This window comes from Grammomys surdaster, unplaced genomic scaffold (assembly GCF_004785775.1).
Source record: "Grammomys surdaster isolate TR1022 unplaced genomic scaffold, NIH_TR_1.0 334, whole genome shotgun sequence".
Lineage (NCBI taxonomy): Eukaryota > Metazoa > Chordata > Mammalia > Rodentia > Muridae > Grammomys > Grammomys surdaster.
The window spans coordinates 1337409-1354174 of NW_021604753.1; the positions used below are offsets into that span (position 1 = coordinate 1337409).

Consider the following 16766-nt stretch of genomic DNA (forward strand, 5'->3'; position numbering starts at 1 on the left):
ATGTATGTATGTATGTATGTATGTATGTATGTATGTATTTCAGTATTTCTTTAAGGGGAAAACAGTATATAATTAGTTCTTTATTAATGAGGAACAGACTCTGCCAGTCTGAGAAATCTGTCCTCTCTGACATTTATGAATGGAGGGAAACTCTGCCACTGGCTCCAGGAGGTGCAGAAGGCTGAGGAGTGTCCTGCAATCTTGCAGGCTGCTCTTGCCAGCTGAGATGTGGAAAGCCGTTCTCCTTACTGTTCCTTTACTCATTGCCCCAAAGAACCAAAAACTAGCACTGAGATGACAGTGCTGCTGTAGTCGGATCAGAGGCTTATCCCCACATACCCCAGAAGACACACAAGCCAGTTCCAGACCCCTCAGATTTGGCCATGATGGAGTCACAAGCACTGGGCTTTACTTCCTGTCATGAGAAACTAGGAAACCCAACACACATGAGGGATTTGCTCACACACACTAGGAAATGGAATGTGCGTCAGGACCCAGAGCTCAGGAGGGTGAGCCAACTCAGACATGGCAGGTTAAGTTTCTAAAAAGGAAGACTTGTGCTGACAGAGTCCAGAAATCTGCCTGAGACAGTGCCCTGATGTCTCTGCTGAGGGAAGTGCTCTATGCGATGGACTAAAACCTCACAAGACCAGGTAAGTAATGACCAGCTGAAGTACCCCATAGCATACATGCTATAAGCAACCTGAGTGGAAAGCTCTCCCTAGGGCAAATGGCAGGGCAACAGCAGAGATGCCACAGTAGATGAACGTGAGTGCACTTAAAGCACTGTCCCCAGCACAGTCCAGGAGCTGCCACAGGGTGGAGAGAGCCTGAGAACAGGAGAGCTGCCCCTTTCGGTGGGGGGTGGGGAGTGGGGGGTGGGAGTGTGGGGTGTGAGCCAGTCAGAGGGTGAGAGTGTAGAGAGCTGGCCCTGCCTCCTGCTGATGGTGGCACTGGGTAGCCTAGCCAGAGCAGTGCTCAAGAGCTTGCCCTGATGGTGCAGATAAGGGAGAGCCAGTGGGCTGATCAGCTCAGCCACCACCCAGGGCCAGATCCAGGGCTTTGATTTGGCCCACCCCAAAAATCTGCATTATCTGTGAACTGCTAAGGGTCAGTCCTGCTGACTCAAAACTGAAGGATCTCCATGACACAGGGCAACAAAAGGATAACCAGGCCCTGTGAAGATTCAATATTGATGGTGTCACAGAAACCAGAGATCGAAAACCAGACCAATGACTCACTGCAATGAACATTCACCAGTGAAGATGTGGAGACAGAGGGTATGTTATGAGACACACTGTGACATACTACAGCTTCCACAACAAGATGTTTTCTGTTTTATTTTGCTTTGTTTGTGTGGTTTTAATTATTTTTGTGGAGGAAGGGAGGTTGCAAGGGTAGAAGGCAGATACAAGTGGGACTGGGGTGCATGATGCGAAAGTAACAAAGAAACAATAAAAAGTTAAAAAAATGTACCTCTAGATCTTGATAGGCAAAAGGCTTTGAGGTGACCTAAAAGTTACTCAATGCCTACCAAAGCTAAAACCCAGTGCTTTTTAAATGAAGACAGCAAAACCCAAGCCCAGACACTCAGCACTCAGCCTGGTAACAGTAATGTTACAGCCATCGGCCCCTTTGTTTGTCCTTTACGTATACTTATGTTCACACATGCATACATAGACTATTACAACTCTTACAACTCCTATGTGTAACACGCACGCACGCACGCACACGCACGCACACGCACACACACACACACACAGAGAGAGAGAGAGAGAGAGACAGAGAGAGAGAGAGAGAGAGAGAGAGAGAGAGAGAGAGAGAGAATTATACATAAGAAAGATAAATCCACAAAGATAACTGGTAGCTTTAAATTTCAAAACACATGGTGAACGAGTGAACAGAAGATCACTAGTGACTGCAGACAGCATTTCATGAGTGGAATCTGACAGAGACACAATGTCAGGTCAATGTTAAGGGTGCATGAGAGAATTAGTTGCTCATACAATATATACATTTCCACAAGAAAGCATATTTTAGAGAATGTTAGTGCCATTATTGGAGAAAATAAAAACCAAAACACTTTCTAAAACCTTACCTGGCCTTGAGTTACAATTTCCAAATTATTTAACTGTCAATATTTGAATCTGAACTTGATTTCATTAGTATAAGGTCAAATTTCTTATCTTGAAAATCCTCAAAATTATGACATTTCTACATCCAAGAAAAAAAATCTATTCTCTGAAGGTGTTAGTGTGATGGTTCGAATGGGAAATGTCCCCTTTGGCTTACACATTTGAATACTTGGTCCCCTGGTTAGTGGTGCTACTTAGGTGGGTTACAAAGGTGTGCCCTTGCTAAAGAAAGTATGTCACTGGGCTTGGGCCTCACTCCACTTACAGTGTGTTCTTTACCCTACATGCTTGTGGTTGAACGTGCTTTCGTAGCCTGCTAGAGTAACCTGCTGCCAAGGCTTTCTTTGACATTATGGATGCTCCCTCTAGAACCATAAGCCCAAAGAATTGTTTTTGGTCATGGTATTTTATCAAGGCAAACAGACAAATAACTAACACCCTCTTTATTGCACTTCTGTGGGAAGTGTCTGCCAATCACGCAGGCACTCTATGTCTGCTACAGAGACGAAAGCAAGCATACAGTTACACAGGCAGAGCTCACTAGCTCATCATCACACTCTAGCTCTTAGAAAAACAATGGAGGCTAACGCATACACAGGGGGCCTGGGGGTCAAAGACCTGAGGGTGGACGTGGTATCGGGATTATATCTTACACACTGACCAGGAGCCACACAATTCAGTAACCACTTTGTTACTTCACTTTAGTTTGCTTCTTTTTCTTTTTTCCTTTAAAACTAGTGACATCTAAACTATCCTGGGTTCCCAATAGAATATGATGAAATATATTTTACTCCCACTGCCAACCTGAAGGGGCTTGGTTAAGAATACACATCTACTTGCTCGTGTACCTTAAATATTACTCCAAACATATTACAGTCCTATAACAGAAATGGATACAGACATTTCCAGTTGTGTAGGACTCTTAACGGCTGAATTCTGTGGATTTACCTAAGGTTAACTCATTGAAAAGAAACAAGAAGACACATACCTCTAAGAACATCTCCCACCCCTAATTTCCAGTGTGGAATCCTGCCCCGCGTCTGGAATTTTAGACATGCCATTTAGGCTTCCAGTGGGAAAACTCCAGGACGTTTAGCATTTAGAGCCAACTATAAACCCAATCAATCCTAATTACCTACTTCCTGAAGTAATCCAGCTTTCAAATCACTTGAGTTCTGCCCTTCACATTTATTTTTAGTTTTACGTGTGTGTATGAAGTTATTTTACATAGAAACAGATACATATAAAATGCTAAAAAAAACCCCAAGTATATTAGTACACAGTAAAGCATTGAAAGGAACCCAAATAAAGTCAATTTACAGCCCCATTCCCTGAACTTAAAGCTCAGGCAGACCAGGTACCATCACTGAAAGATATCTCAGAAGAACATTCTAAGTCACTGCAAGTGTTTCTACTTTGTGCATTTCAGAACCAATGGGAAACAAGTCCCGGCAATATAAACATGTCCTTAGTATCCATGTTTATTTTTTAACGAGTCATTTCTGAACCTAATCTAATTTCTTTGTTAAACAGAAAAAAAAAATAATTCAAGTCATAATAAAAAACAAAAGAGATATGATTATGCCAGAGATTTCCCATAATTGAAATAAAAAAAAATTTTAGGAAGAAGAAACCTCCTTAAACATTACAAGCAGCTGTTTTATCACTTTAAAATACTGAATGTCTTCTGTCCAGCAGTTATCTATCGTCCACATCACAGTCCTTCGCTATCTCAGTAGCCACATCTATTGATTTAATCTCCTCAGAGTAAGAGCACGGGAGGGAGAGCAGATGTACTCCAGCCCTGGGTGATGGAGGGGTCTGTTCAGGAGCCTGATGACTGGGCCCGCCCTACTGGAACTCCTGCAAGTAGCCTGTGAGAATGTCAACTTGGAGTCTGTTCTGGAGGGCAGGGTCCCTAGAGAGTCCAAATGTTGGCCTGTTTGTATTTTCACATGCTTTACAATCTGAAAGTCCTTCCTTGTAGACACTGACTGATGCCCAGGGAATGCTAGGACTGTGGGAACTGGCAGGACCCGTGAGAGATAGCTTCCTGGGAAACCTGTGCCCACTGCTTTTGCCCTCTCAGGGACCAAAAGATAAGCTGCCTGTCAGTGTTGTGAAGGTGTATGAGTAGCAGGAAGAAGCTGGGTGCCATTTTTGTTTCTTTAAAAAGAAGTCATTGTGGAAACAGGAAGCAAAAATTCCTGGGACTACTAAAAAACAAAACAAACCCATCAAGTTATAAACATTGTTGGGAGAAACCTATGAAAATGATATGTCTTTGTCATGGACAAAGGTACCAGGTTCTTTAAGTGTCCACAGTCATTCTGCACTGTTCTAAACACTACAGAGTTACCTCCTCTCCTGTCAAACTGATCAACTGGGCAGGAAGTAGGTGTGGCCCCCCAGTCTGTAGGAGGGAAGCAAACAGAAGGAAGAAAATGCACAGGTAGGAAAGGTCCGCCTAGGGCCTGGCCCTGGCTTTTGTCAGAGCTGCTGTTCTTAACCACCTTATGTGCTGCTCCTCGGGTTCCTGCTCATCAAGCATGGAAAACTGAGTGCTTACAATGTCTCTGTGTGTTCAGTGAGAATCACCTCTACACTGCTTCTCTGTATATGGTCAGGGAACTGCTTTCAGAGACCTATATGTCCAACAGTTTCACAGAAATACGCTGCATTCTGAATCGCTGGTCCTATATTAGAGGCTGGAAATTTAAGAATTATCTTAGGGCAAGGCACACAATAGTCATCTCAATACTGTTTGCTAATAATATTTTTTTAAAAATATCTTTCAGTGACCAATGAGATGGTTCAGCTAGTCAAGGCACTTGCAGCCATGTCTGATAGCCTGAGTTCAATCTTCATATGGTAGAGACAGTGGAGGGAAAGAACCATGCTGTCTTTACATAAGCATATGTGTGTACACACTCATACACATAAATAAATGTAAAAATAAAAGTATCTTTATTTCTATCCTCAAAGTGCCAACTTTTAGCAGCATGAGAGATGCTGGCTAACTTTGAGAGGTTGGTCAAGCAGCACAGTCAGCACCACAATTGCCCTGTCAGGAGGAGGCTTCTATTCCAGGTAGTATTCTAATTTTGTTGCTATCAACTTCCCAGTCTGCAGTTTGTCAACCATCCAAACATCTGGCAGGTTCTAAATGAAGCCTGCAGGAACCCAAGACTAATGGTAAATGAAACTTCTTGCTTTTCTTATTATGTCGTATTGAACACAAGGATCACACAGCAACATCTTAAGATGGTAAATACAGATATCTGCATTTTCTCAACGAAAACAGCAACATACAAGTCAAGAAAAGACATTGATCATTTGGACTTTTAAAAAAAAGGTGAAATAGTGCCATTTAAACTTGACATGCTGCCACCATCAGTACCTCTGAGAAGCACAGGAAGAGAATACTGTGTATTCTAAGGAAGACCCATTATATTAAGAATAATATCCATCAAGTCAATTTCTCTTTCCTTTTGACAATGAGGAGCATTTGACAACAGAGAGCTCTATGTATGTTTAATAACATGACATGTGACTACTCTGGATCTTTGGGAAAGTCATCAGCTGGCTGACGTGAGAGCACACTGAGGGCTGTGCTGCCTAATGAAGGTCACAGGACAGTAGTGAGAATGAGGAAGAGGAGCATGTGATGGGATGAGGAGGCAGTGGAGGGAGCAATGGCTGAAGCTGCAGACAGACACTGGGATGGGTGTGCTGTGACAGACTGCTTCTCAGACTTACCTGTGCTCACAGACTGAGCCGGCAAAGGAAGCTGCAGTCCTGACTCCCCAAAGACTATACTTCCTGTTAATAACAGTGAGGGCAGCAGTGAGGCAGGAGGGCCAGGAGTATGGTTAAAAGAGTTAGAAAACAGTGGTTACCACGGCTTCTTAGTTTATGTGATCATTAACTACAAACCGGAAGGAAGGAAGGAAGGAAGGAAGGAAGGGAGGGAGGGAGAGAGGGAGGGAGGGAGGGAGGGAGGGAGGGAGGGAGGAAGGAAGGAAGGAAGGAAGGAAGGAAGGAAGGAAGGAAGGAAATGAAGACCCAACTCATTGTTATTCTTGCTCATCTTGTTGCTTTCTGTTATAACAGTAGTACTTTATTTATCTTAAAGTATAAGCTAAATGACATTGACCACTCATGTTTCCCAGTACCCTCCCTCTATTTAACAGGCTCTCCATAGGTACGACAGAGTACAGGTTTCTAATGTCTCTTTTCTCTTTCTCAATGCTCTCTGAAGGATTGCAACTCCTCCTTTACAAATTAGTTCATTAATCTCCAGTCCAATGTCTAATAAAACATATAGTAGATTCTAATTTTAAGAAAACCATCATATATATACACACACACACACACACACACACACATATACATACATATATGTATATGTACATATATATATATATATATATATATATATATATATATATATATATCCCATACTTTTTGAATCTAGTACCTAAAAAAAAAAGCCTTTTAAACTATTCAGGTTAGGCATTTGTATATATTATGATGCTATAATTTCAATGTCAGCTTAAACTAAATAGCTAATTACACTGTTCTCTAAGTCACCCTTTTCAGTACATATAATAATCAATAATCGCTGATGCTCCAAAGGCATTTTTTAAAGAGACACCATTTAAAACTCCAAACAAATGACTCTATGAGATGTTGGGAAGGGGGTGTCTGCAGCCCTGAGGACGCACCTTTGAAACTGTGGGTCCTCCTGCTCCTCTCCCACCAGCGTATGGCATATACTATGAGGGTGTGTACAGCAACACACTGAAACGAACTAAATCCTTACTAACAACAACTGTCGGAATAAGAAACCCAGAGCAGAAGAGGGCAGACAGGTTATAGATAATTATAGGCATTGTGAAACAAAACAAGTTATTCAATAGGAGACTATAAAGCCATTATGAAAGGGCGTGCCTCAGCCCTAGGGTCTTATAAGGCTTCATTTTCATTCTGAAGGAGTCAGGAGATAAACCGTTCATCAACACCATCTTCTGCCACAACCAGTGAAGAATTTCATTTGCAGGCGTCGATCTAGAATTTGTTTTTGAACTTTATATTTGTGTTTAGTCTAAGTCCTAAAAGGTGATTGCAAAAATTAAAAACTTGAATATGGAATATACAAACGTAAACAATTTCTTTTCTTAGTCCAATTTCTGAAGAAAAATGATCAAACCTTGTCACAGTGTTTAGTAATGCCCTGAAGAGTCATAGTAAACATTCTGGACTCAAATGCCACCAGGAAAGTGAGCCAGGGGAATTTTACAGAAAATGATCAATTGCTGTCTGTTCACTGTCTGTGATACTTTCAGAATGTTGTAGTTTCTGGCTCCAGAAACAACACTGGCCATCTCCTCTCCTCTCTATCCCACTGTGGCAGCTCACGTGCAGTTCATGAAGCAGAGTTTGCCCAGGAACAGTGTTTATTATGTTTGCACATTTCCAAACACCTGAACTAACAGACTGATGAGGGGAGGGGAATGTTCTCAGAAAATGCAAAGAACAGAGCAACTGTGAACAGAAGCTGTTATTCACTAAGGGTCTGCCCTTGGCTTAGGGCCACAATCTGGAAAGTTCCCTGACTGTATGTGGCTAGATAAAGACCTGCGCTGAGTCCAAAGCCAAGGACCCTCTGTTTCCTTGTGTGCAACCAACTCTTGAGTACATCATTTCCTCTCTTGGAAAGGTCATTAAGGACAAGGCAAGAGAGAGTCTAAGTTGTTCACTGTATAAATGTAATGCAAGGGGGAAAAAAATCTCAGAAAAAAAAATTCAGATGAGGCTGTAAACTCAAGTCCCTAACCATGGTAACCAGTGATCTAAACGTTTGAAAAGAAATACGTCCTTTCTTTTGGACCCCACACATGCCATTTCACAGTAAACGTTTCTGATGGGATTGGGTGAGTCAGAGAGAGGTGGGAGGCCAATCAAAAGCCTCTCAGGATAGGCAGGTGGCAGGCACTGCTTCTCTACCACTGGATAGGTATTACCAGTGGTGAGCCTGAGGCTGTGTGAGGTGAGATGAGTCTCGCTCACACTGAAATACCCAAGATGCTCTGGAGAGTGTGAGACACCAAGCAGCTCTTTATCCTAGCAGCTACATTAGCTTCTCTGCAGGAATGCTGGAAATGCTTGACAGTTCTGCATCTGTCCTGCTTTTCTTTCCTGCAAACAACCTCAGAACAGTGTCTGCCAGAGTAGAGCTCTCCTTGAGTATGGATGCAGGAAAGGGCCACTGCAGCTCTTTTGGAAATGTGGCATCTACCTATACTGTCCTCCACCTGAGCTTTTCCCATTGAATACTAAAGGTCAGTATAAATATAGAGATAAGATGGAGCTAACTACTGTGTACCATGCCGGAATGAAGCTCAGTGTCCCTGTGGACTGGCTGTTTTCATAAAGAAACACTGCATATTATATCCTTTATAGGGCCCATCTGGAAAAGCTGACTGCCTAAGTGACTGCCTTATTGAGATGTTACTGGGTATAATTTTAGCAACATAGGCTACAATGATGCAATCCTTCTACTCACTAATCACAGACATAAACACCTACAATATGTCCAACAGAAGAGAACACAGCACCAGTGAGAAAAGTTCAAATGCCTAGGGATAACAATAAAACACACAAGCAGGGACATGTGAATCACACAATTTTTGGTTACACAATATTTTGTAAGTGGTTTTGAGGCTAATACCTACATTTTGATATAATTTAAACATAAGATTAGGAAGAACTAAAAATATGAATAATATACATTAAAAGATCAAAGAAAGCAAGTCAGGTCTATCGCCTATCTTTCTTATTTGATATAAATATATGAAATATTCTGCTCAAAACCTAGATTTATTTTTATTTAACATTTTAATTTGTTTTAATTGGAGGGAGGACACAGATTCGACTCTCACAACTGTCCAGGAATGCCAATACGTCATTACTCACAGTTAGCACTCCACTCTAACACACTTCTCCTGACTCAGGTTCTCATCTCCTGACCAGTATCTCCCTAGAAACCTACATTTCTGGTAGCTGGTACAGAAGGATCACTTTCATACCTTGGAAAGTGTATGTAAAGCAGGCAGATCTTTCAAATTTCCTGCAGTCATCTCAGAAAAAAAGAGGGAGTTACCTCCTGTTTGAATCCTTAGATGGTGCTTCACTGTGAGATGGTCTTCCATGGCTTAACACTGAACAGAAATTAGTCTTGGGGAAAACACATTGGCTAAAAAGCCAACTTCATTCAAAAATAAATTTATATTTATAGAATCACTATAATGATAATTAAAGAAAAAAAATCAATATATTACTTATATCCAAGCTATACAGTACAATATTGTTGCTACAAAAAAGTGTTTCAAAATTATTTTTTAAAACAGTCAAACATTTTTCTCTCATAAAGGACACTAGTAAAAGTAGCTGATCTGGGAAACAAGCAGGCAGACATAAGACAGACCGGAAGGCAGCATATGCTTCACTTGTACTCAGAACAGCTAAACAATATGCATTTGACTTGAAAAAAGAATACAAAGCGGCTTTATTCTAAAACAAAAGGCAAAATCTATGTAAGACTACGAATAGTGACAAATCAAATATAAATCATTATGTCACCAAGATCACAGATATGAGACAACGGCTGGAGAAAACAGTCCTACCACTGCATGAGTGGTGTTTCCACACTTGTAACTTAGAAGCTGCTGGAATTCCGAGTGACAGAAACAAAGATGAAGCCTGGAAATCACAGCACAAGAGAGGAATGCTGGCTGATGAACGCTGTGGTTTCAGTCATGATGAGAGTAGAACAGCAATATTTCTACAAATTATTTCATCAAATTATTTCATAAAATATAGCTCTCTTAGTAAGTTAAACCCTTTACCTTTCATCTACCTCTCTAATGACATGTTCAGGAAGGAGATGACTTCAGTGGTAGAGTGTTTGCCCAACCTAAATAAGGTCCCTAGCACCAAAATAACAAAATGATTGTCTAAGAGGAGCCTGTTCTATCCCCCTACATCCACCTTACACTCAGGTACGTACATGAACATCTGTGAGAGAGCGTGGTCTCTACATGGACTGCATGTCCATGGTATGTCCATCTTGGTGCATTCCCTCCTCTGCTACACATGGCCAGTTGTGAGAAGTTTGACCTTCTGATTTTATACCAAATATAACTCAAATCACTGGGACAGGAAACTGGTCCAAGAGTGCATTGCAACTTGATTGTATTTACTCATTTCTGAGTTAATATATTTGTCTCAGCCATTGTCCACAGTAAAGCTAGGCTCTTGGAGACAGAATATCTAAAAGCCATCTTACAAAACTGAGTCTGTGTGTCTTGTTTAAGCTAAAATGGTCAAGGGCAGAACTTAACAGTAAGATTCATGACACAAAGCTACATGACTCTTAAAAGAAGACACAGGAAGCTCATGCAAAACCCTGTCCTGAAGGATTACACAGTATTCTGCTCTTGGCAAGGAGAGCCCAGACTCTGGGACACATTCAGGCCCCAGAAACCTAACAGGGTAAATGGAAAGCATTCTATAGGAAAATCACTTTATTTGTAAGGGTAAAGGCATGAGGTTTCTGACAACAAGGCAAACCCATGTGAAGTTCTGGGCTCTCCTTGAGTATGGTCAACATGCATTCTGAATTGTGTTTATGTTTCAAGTGTACTACACTGTATTAGAACTAAGTGTATCTAGTCTGTCTTTACTCATTAATTTGTGTTTTGGGGACTCTGGGATGCCTTTGTCAACAATGAGAATCTACGATACTGAAAAGGACTGGTTAGAAAATATTAACTCTGTATACAAGAATGAACTAACTCCAAAAACAATCTAGCTCATCTTATGTCCATTAGTATAAAGTCTTGCTTTCACTGAGTGGGCTAACTCTTACCACTCTGAAATTAAGCTCCAACACATTGGAGATGGTAAAAGGAAGAAGACAGTCATGGTCAACATCCACTTCTAGTATAAGCAACTTCACAATGCCTTTCCAGCAAGAGATCTTCCCAGTCCAAGATGGGCTAATCTAAGGCTGACGTCTAAAGGTAGTACTTCAAATAAAGACAGTTGCTGGTCAAAGAAATGCATGAGAAGTGAAATCCTGCCTTTTCTCAGGGAGAACGTTGCTTACAGGGCTTGCCAAGTGTAAATGATACAGAGTCACAAACTGGAATTATCTACACCTACTAAAAGGATGACTGTCTAAATCAAAGTCCCAAATGCAGCTGGACTCACCATTTTTGCGCTCGTTCAGAGGGGGTAAATGCTGGCTGGACTGTAGAGACAGTTCCTGGAATTCGTGAGCCACAGCCTCACTCTGAGGACTTGGTGCAAGGTGGGCTAGAGGTCCTAGCTCCTCCTCTGTGTCTATGGTTCCTGTGTGATCCATTGTGTTCCAGGCACTGGCAACAGGAAGTATCAGACACCTCTTTTAAGCAGCCTGTTGGAGAGAGTGACAAAATATTTAAGAAGGTAAATGAAATAGTACCTTAAGTTTTCTCCAGTTGGCACAAAAGTATCAAGACAGATTCTCGGGGTTCATTACAGTTCAATTCTACCCATGCACCCATTGCCGACTCTTCCTCTCTGCATCTCAGGCTCCTTCACCAACTTCAGGGAGATGGCTCCTATCTAAAAAGCATTTGTACAGTAAATAGAACCTTAAAGACACTTTGCATATATTTTTGTATCAGGGATTATACAAATTATAGCTATCGCTGTCATTTAAAGACTTCACCACGTGCTAGATGAAAAGAAAAGTCAACAAACACTAATAAAAATGAAAGCATGGGCCAGCTTGAAGATCTACCCCAGTGCCTATATTTTGGGGAACTCTAAATTAGTCAGCACTCACAGCAACCAGCAGTACTTCAGACTCCTTCACCAGCCAGGGCCTCAGAATGAACAAAGATAGAACAAAGAAAATGCAGTTCATAAGGAAAAAAAGGTGTATTTTACATCACGGAGACTTGGAGCTGCTTGTTAGCACAGTGTAATTTGGACTGTGCTACTGAGAAGCTGGTAACAGAAGAATCAAAGACACAAGAGCCCTAAACGTGTGACACAGGTGAGGTGCTGAACTGGAAGCCCAGGGATAGCAATGCATCCATGCTGTGCAGTGGTATCACGTCTGTTCAAATGGTGGCCTCCTTCTGCGGTAGTGTTCCTTACATAGATTTCAACCACCTAGTGGCTCGGTGGTTTGCAGTTTTGACTCTTACATCACAGGAATTCTCCTATATAGAAACCTAGATACATGCTTCCATTTCTCTGCCTACATACCAGGAGTGGGATAACCAGATCACACAGCAGCAGCATATGTAGATTTTTTAGAAACTGGCTAAGTGGTGCCCACCACTAGGCGCCAGAGCCCAGCTGGTTCACAGCCTTGCCAATCCTTTTGTCGATTCTTTTCATTTTAGACATTTTAGTGGACATAGGATATTTCATGGTAGTTTGACATTGTTTTCCTGGTGACTAAAGATGCTGGACATCTTTTTATGTATTATTTTCCATTTCTTTATCTTCTTGGATTAGGTACTGATGATATCTGCTCATTTTTAACAGTATGCAGTTGGTGTTTTACAACTGAATCTTGGATCTTTGGCATATTCTGGACACAGCACTTTGTCATCATGCTTCTCTGGCAATCATTTTCTTCCATTTTTGTGTTCGTTAATATTTTGTAAAAAAAAAAAAAGGAGATACTTTTGATTTGGTAAGGTCTAATTTATAAATACTTTCTTTTATGCATCATACTTTTGTTGTTGTAGCTAAATATCATGCACTAGCCCATGGTCACAAAGGTCAACTCCTGTGTTTCCTTCTAGACATGGAAATATTTAAATCTAAGACACAAAGTTTTATACATGCAGTAAGATCTGAATCAACACTGGTGGCTTAAGAATGGTTATGGCTGCAGCATCACTTGTGGACAAGGTCATCTTCTCTACTGAATTGTCTTTGCACCTTTGCTGATAGTCAGCTAGCCTGTCAAATGTGTCCCTTGGTGTTCTAGTTAGTTCCTCAAAAAGGAAGAACTATACCCAACTCTTTGGGAGCTCCCCAAGCACTGCATGTGCATGTGCAGGAAAGACTGTGGACTATGCTATGGCAACAACAAGTGCACTGACATGTGCCGGCTGCCATACGGAAGGCAGAGTGGCCCAAACAAGTGAGGCAAGGTTACATTTTCCCTAAAAATAATCTTAAGAAGAAACCATCAAAACCTAGAGCATCTGCAGCTGCCAACCATTGGTGTTTTACAACTCCACTGTCATTGAAAACACCCGGTAATAAAGACGGCAGCAGCAGACAGCACTACTAGAGGACTCGTGTGGGACAAAGAAAAGGTGCAGCAGATGGAACATCTTAGGAGTGGGACGCACCACAGTGCTAATACACAAGGGAAGAACTAAAACCAGTTTTCCTTCTTAATTCTTCAATATTAAATTCAATGCAAAAGCTGAACACATTAGCATGGTCTTTGCAGGTGAAATCAAGGAGAGAATTTAACAAAATGGGTGAAGGGGGCAACTGCAAGCAGCATTTTTACATTTCTATAGACTGTAAGTAAAAGGTTTAAAAAGACTGAGAAGTTAAGGCAGAAGACAGTAATTCCTAAATACCTGCTCACAACAATGCAGACTTTTGTATTTCTTTGTGACCATGGGCTAGTGCATGATTTTTTAGCTACAACAAAAAGTATGAGGCATAAAAGAAAATATTTTTAAATTAGACCTTACCAAATCAAAAACATCTCCTTTTTACAAAATATTAACAAACACAAAAATAGAAGAAAATGATTGCCAGAAGCATAATCACATTAATCTTAGCTGAGATACGAATAGAAGACTTTAAATAATATTCTAAAAATTACCCAATTAACTCCCAAAAGAAAGGGAGAGTGAAGAAGAGAAGACAAAAACAAGTGATAAGACAGTAAGCAATAAGACAGTAATCAATCTTCCAATGACTACGCGGCATTGTAAGGGCTAAACGCTCTAACTGAAAGAGAAGTTGACAATGTTTGCTTCTTTTTAAAAGCATATACAAAAATACATATGCTCACAACTAACACATAATTCTGGTAGAGGGTGAAGACTACATACCACTATCAAATAATGTTGACTTCAAAAGGCTCTATTAGGTAGATGAATTTGTAGGCAAAATTACTTATTTTACTAAGAACACTAAAATATAACTCATAGATTTTTCAACACTGAATTTTCATTTTGAATTAATTATTTCTAAAAAATAAAATCTGTTCATTCCAAAATATTTTGAAGTTACAAGTACCAAAATGCCCTTACAATGGCAATATATACAAACTCTGAACATCGATGGTGATGATCTGGAGGGTCCTTTAAAACAAAGATTTAAAAATATTTTCAAGGCAGTACAGTACTACCTGTTTTCAATACTGAAAGATCTTTTTTCAACATATGCCTTGACATTGTACTCACCTTAAACTCCCACACACTTCCAAATTGAGAAAATTATAAGCTAAGTAAATCTTTACAAAATGTAGCGAAGGGAAAAGAGTAAGTTAACAAAAAATAACTTAGCATCTGTGAACATCTTTGATAGAGCATAGAATATATTCTGAAATTTGTAGAATGTCATCTTAGAGTATACTTAAGTGCTTGACAATTTCTTTAGAAATTTAAATCCACCATCCATTATAAACAGCACTCTATCTACAAGTCCTTAATTGAATCGTTACACACCGCCATTGTGAAATGTTAAAAGAAACCATATTAGAATAGATTGCCTCACTGGGTCAAAACTGAGCTGTCAGGTAAAATATCACTCAGCTTAAAGTGGACAGACAGAGTGACAAAACTGTGACTGTCTGGACCTGGTGAAAGGAATGACTAGGGAGTTTAATCGGTACAGAACTTAGTAACAGAAATATTCCAAAAAGAAACATCCAGCACTCAACTGGCAGGAAGTGAATACAAAGGAGAATATTGTAACATCAACCTACGATGCACCTTTTGTTCTTAAAACAAATCCAACACCATTCTCCAGGGACTCACTGGTTAAGAGTACTTTTCACCCCTCATCAAGGAAATGTCTTTTTGCAACAGCCAGAGACCATTACAGAAACTGCAATTACTCAAAGTGCATAGTTGTGGAGCCCAGTCCTAACTGACACATCTACAGCACAGTTCCTAAGGCTCGGTGAACACTGCAAAGACTACAAGATCCTAGGAGCCAGAGAACCAGAGAGTTTGCTGCCTCAGTGTGAGCTGAACACAGATGACACAGGCAATGCTAATGTGGACAGGGTCTTAACAGCAGACTTTGAAGACACTAAAGAATGCTGAGAGTGGGAGACATAGTCTTTCTTAGGAAATACACAACAACTGGTTATTCAATAGCAAATCATCAGGCCACATATAGACAAGTAACATTATACAGAGGAACAGGTCTCATTTATGTATTTAAGAATATACAAATATATGTAACAAGAATTAAAGAAAAAGGGGTCATGAATTTGAAAGTGAGCAAGGGTCTGGAGACGGGAAAAGAAAGAGGGAAATTATGTAATTATAATTTTTATAATTTTTTAAAAAATAAGCCAGGTGGTGGTGACACGCCTTTACTTGCAGCACACAGGAGGCTGAAGCAGGCAGATCACTTGAGTTCAAGGCCAGCCTGGTCAACAGAGCAAGTTCTAGGACAGCCAGGGCTACACAGAGGAGCCCTGTCTTAAAAAAAAAAAAAAAAAAACAAACAAACAAATAAAGTAAAAAAATAAAAAATTTTTAAAAATCACTAAAAAACAAAATAACAAAAAATGCAAAACTTTATTATTTAATACTGTTGTAGTGCTAGAATATGGAAAACAAAAGTGGGCATTCCTTCTTTTCGTTTTTTACGTCTTCCCTTACTCAAATTTTTTTAGAAATAGAATCAAGATAAACCACAAATAATGATATTTCTAAACACTTCTTATTGGGTAAAGTTAGTCCTTAATTCAGTGTTAAGATTTGTTTCCAACTGAGTGTAAATTCAAAGCCAACTTTCTATTATACTTCCTTGCTTATAATTGCTAATTCTGTGACACAAAATAACTAACACAGTCACAGCTACATACAGGAAAAAGCTAAATAAGAAGGCACTCAAATCATGTCTAAAAGGAGCTTCAGAAGTTCAGAAGTTTGATACACAACTAGTCAAATGCAGAATGGCGGGTTACCCAGTGCACACAGAAAAAAGCACCTTAGCCACAGCAAAGCTGTGTCTCTACTCTTCAAGGTCTTGTGAATCTCAAACATTAAGGCAAAACTAAAGTTGAAACAGCAGACTTGAACAAAGATGTTTAAAGACAAAGTTAATCACATACAATCAAGAATCCATAATCAAATCTGTTTATATTTTAAAAGTTACTTTACGGTTGTATAAATGATCAAAATAATCACAGAAAAGGACATCTCAATTCAGTTGAGTTACCTTAAAATCAATGTCTGGTAAAAAGTCTCTCTAAGTCTCTCTAAGTCTAAGTCAGTCTCTCTCTCTCTCTCTCTCTCTCTCTCTCTCTCTCTCTCTCTCTCTCTCTCTCTCTCTCTCTCTCTCTCTCTC

General features: G+C 40.1%; 1 protein-coding gene across 2 annotated transcripts in view; it reads right to left on the reverse strand.

The window, feature by feature from the left end:
- Mrtfb (myocardin related transcription factor B) overlaps positions 1-16766 on the reverse strand; it is an 86661-nt gene that overhangs the window by 53960 nt on the left and 15935 nt on the right. The window contains exons 2-3 of one of the 2 annotated variants that reach the window (XM_028778356.1): positions 11412-11616; positions 5895-5957 (exon numbers count right to left, since the gene is read on the reverse strand). In XM_028778356.1, coding sequence (XP_028634189.1) covers positions 5895-5957; positions 11412-11565 — 217 coding nt within the window. In that variant the 5' untranslated portion in view covers positions 11566-11616. The remainder of the gene's footprint in view (positions 1-5894; positions 5958-11411; positions 11617-16766) is intronic. The other variant, XM_028778357.1, reaches the window with a different exon arrangement.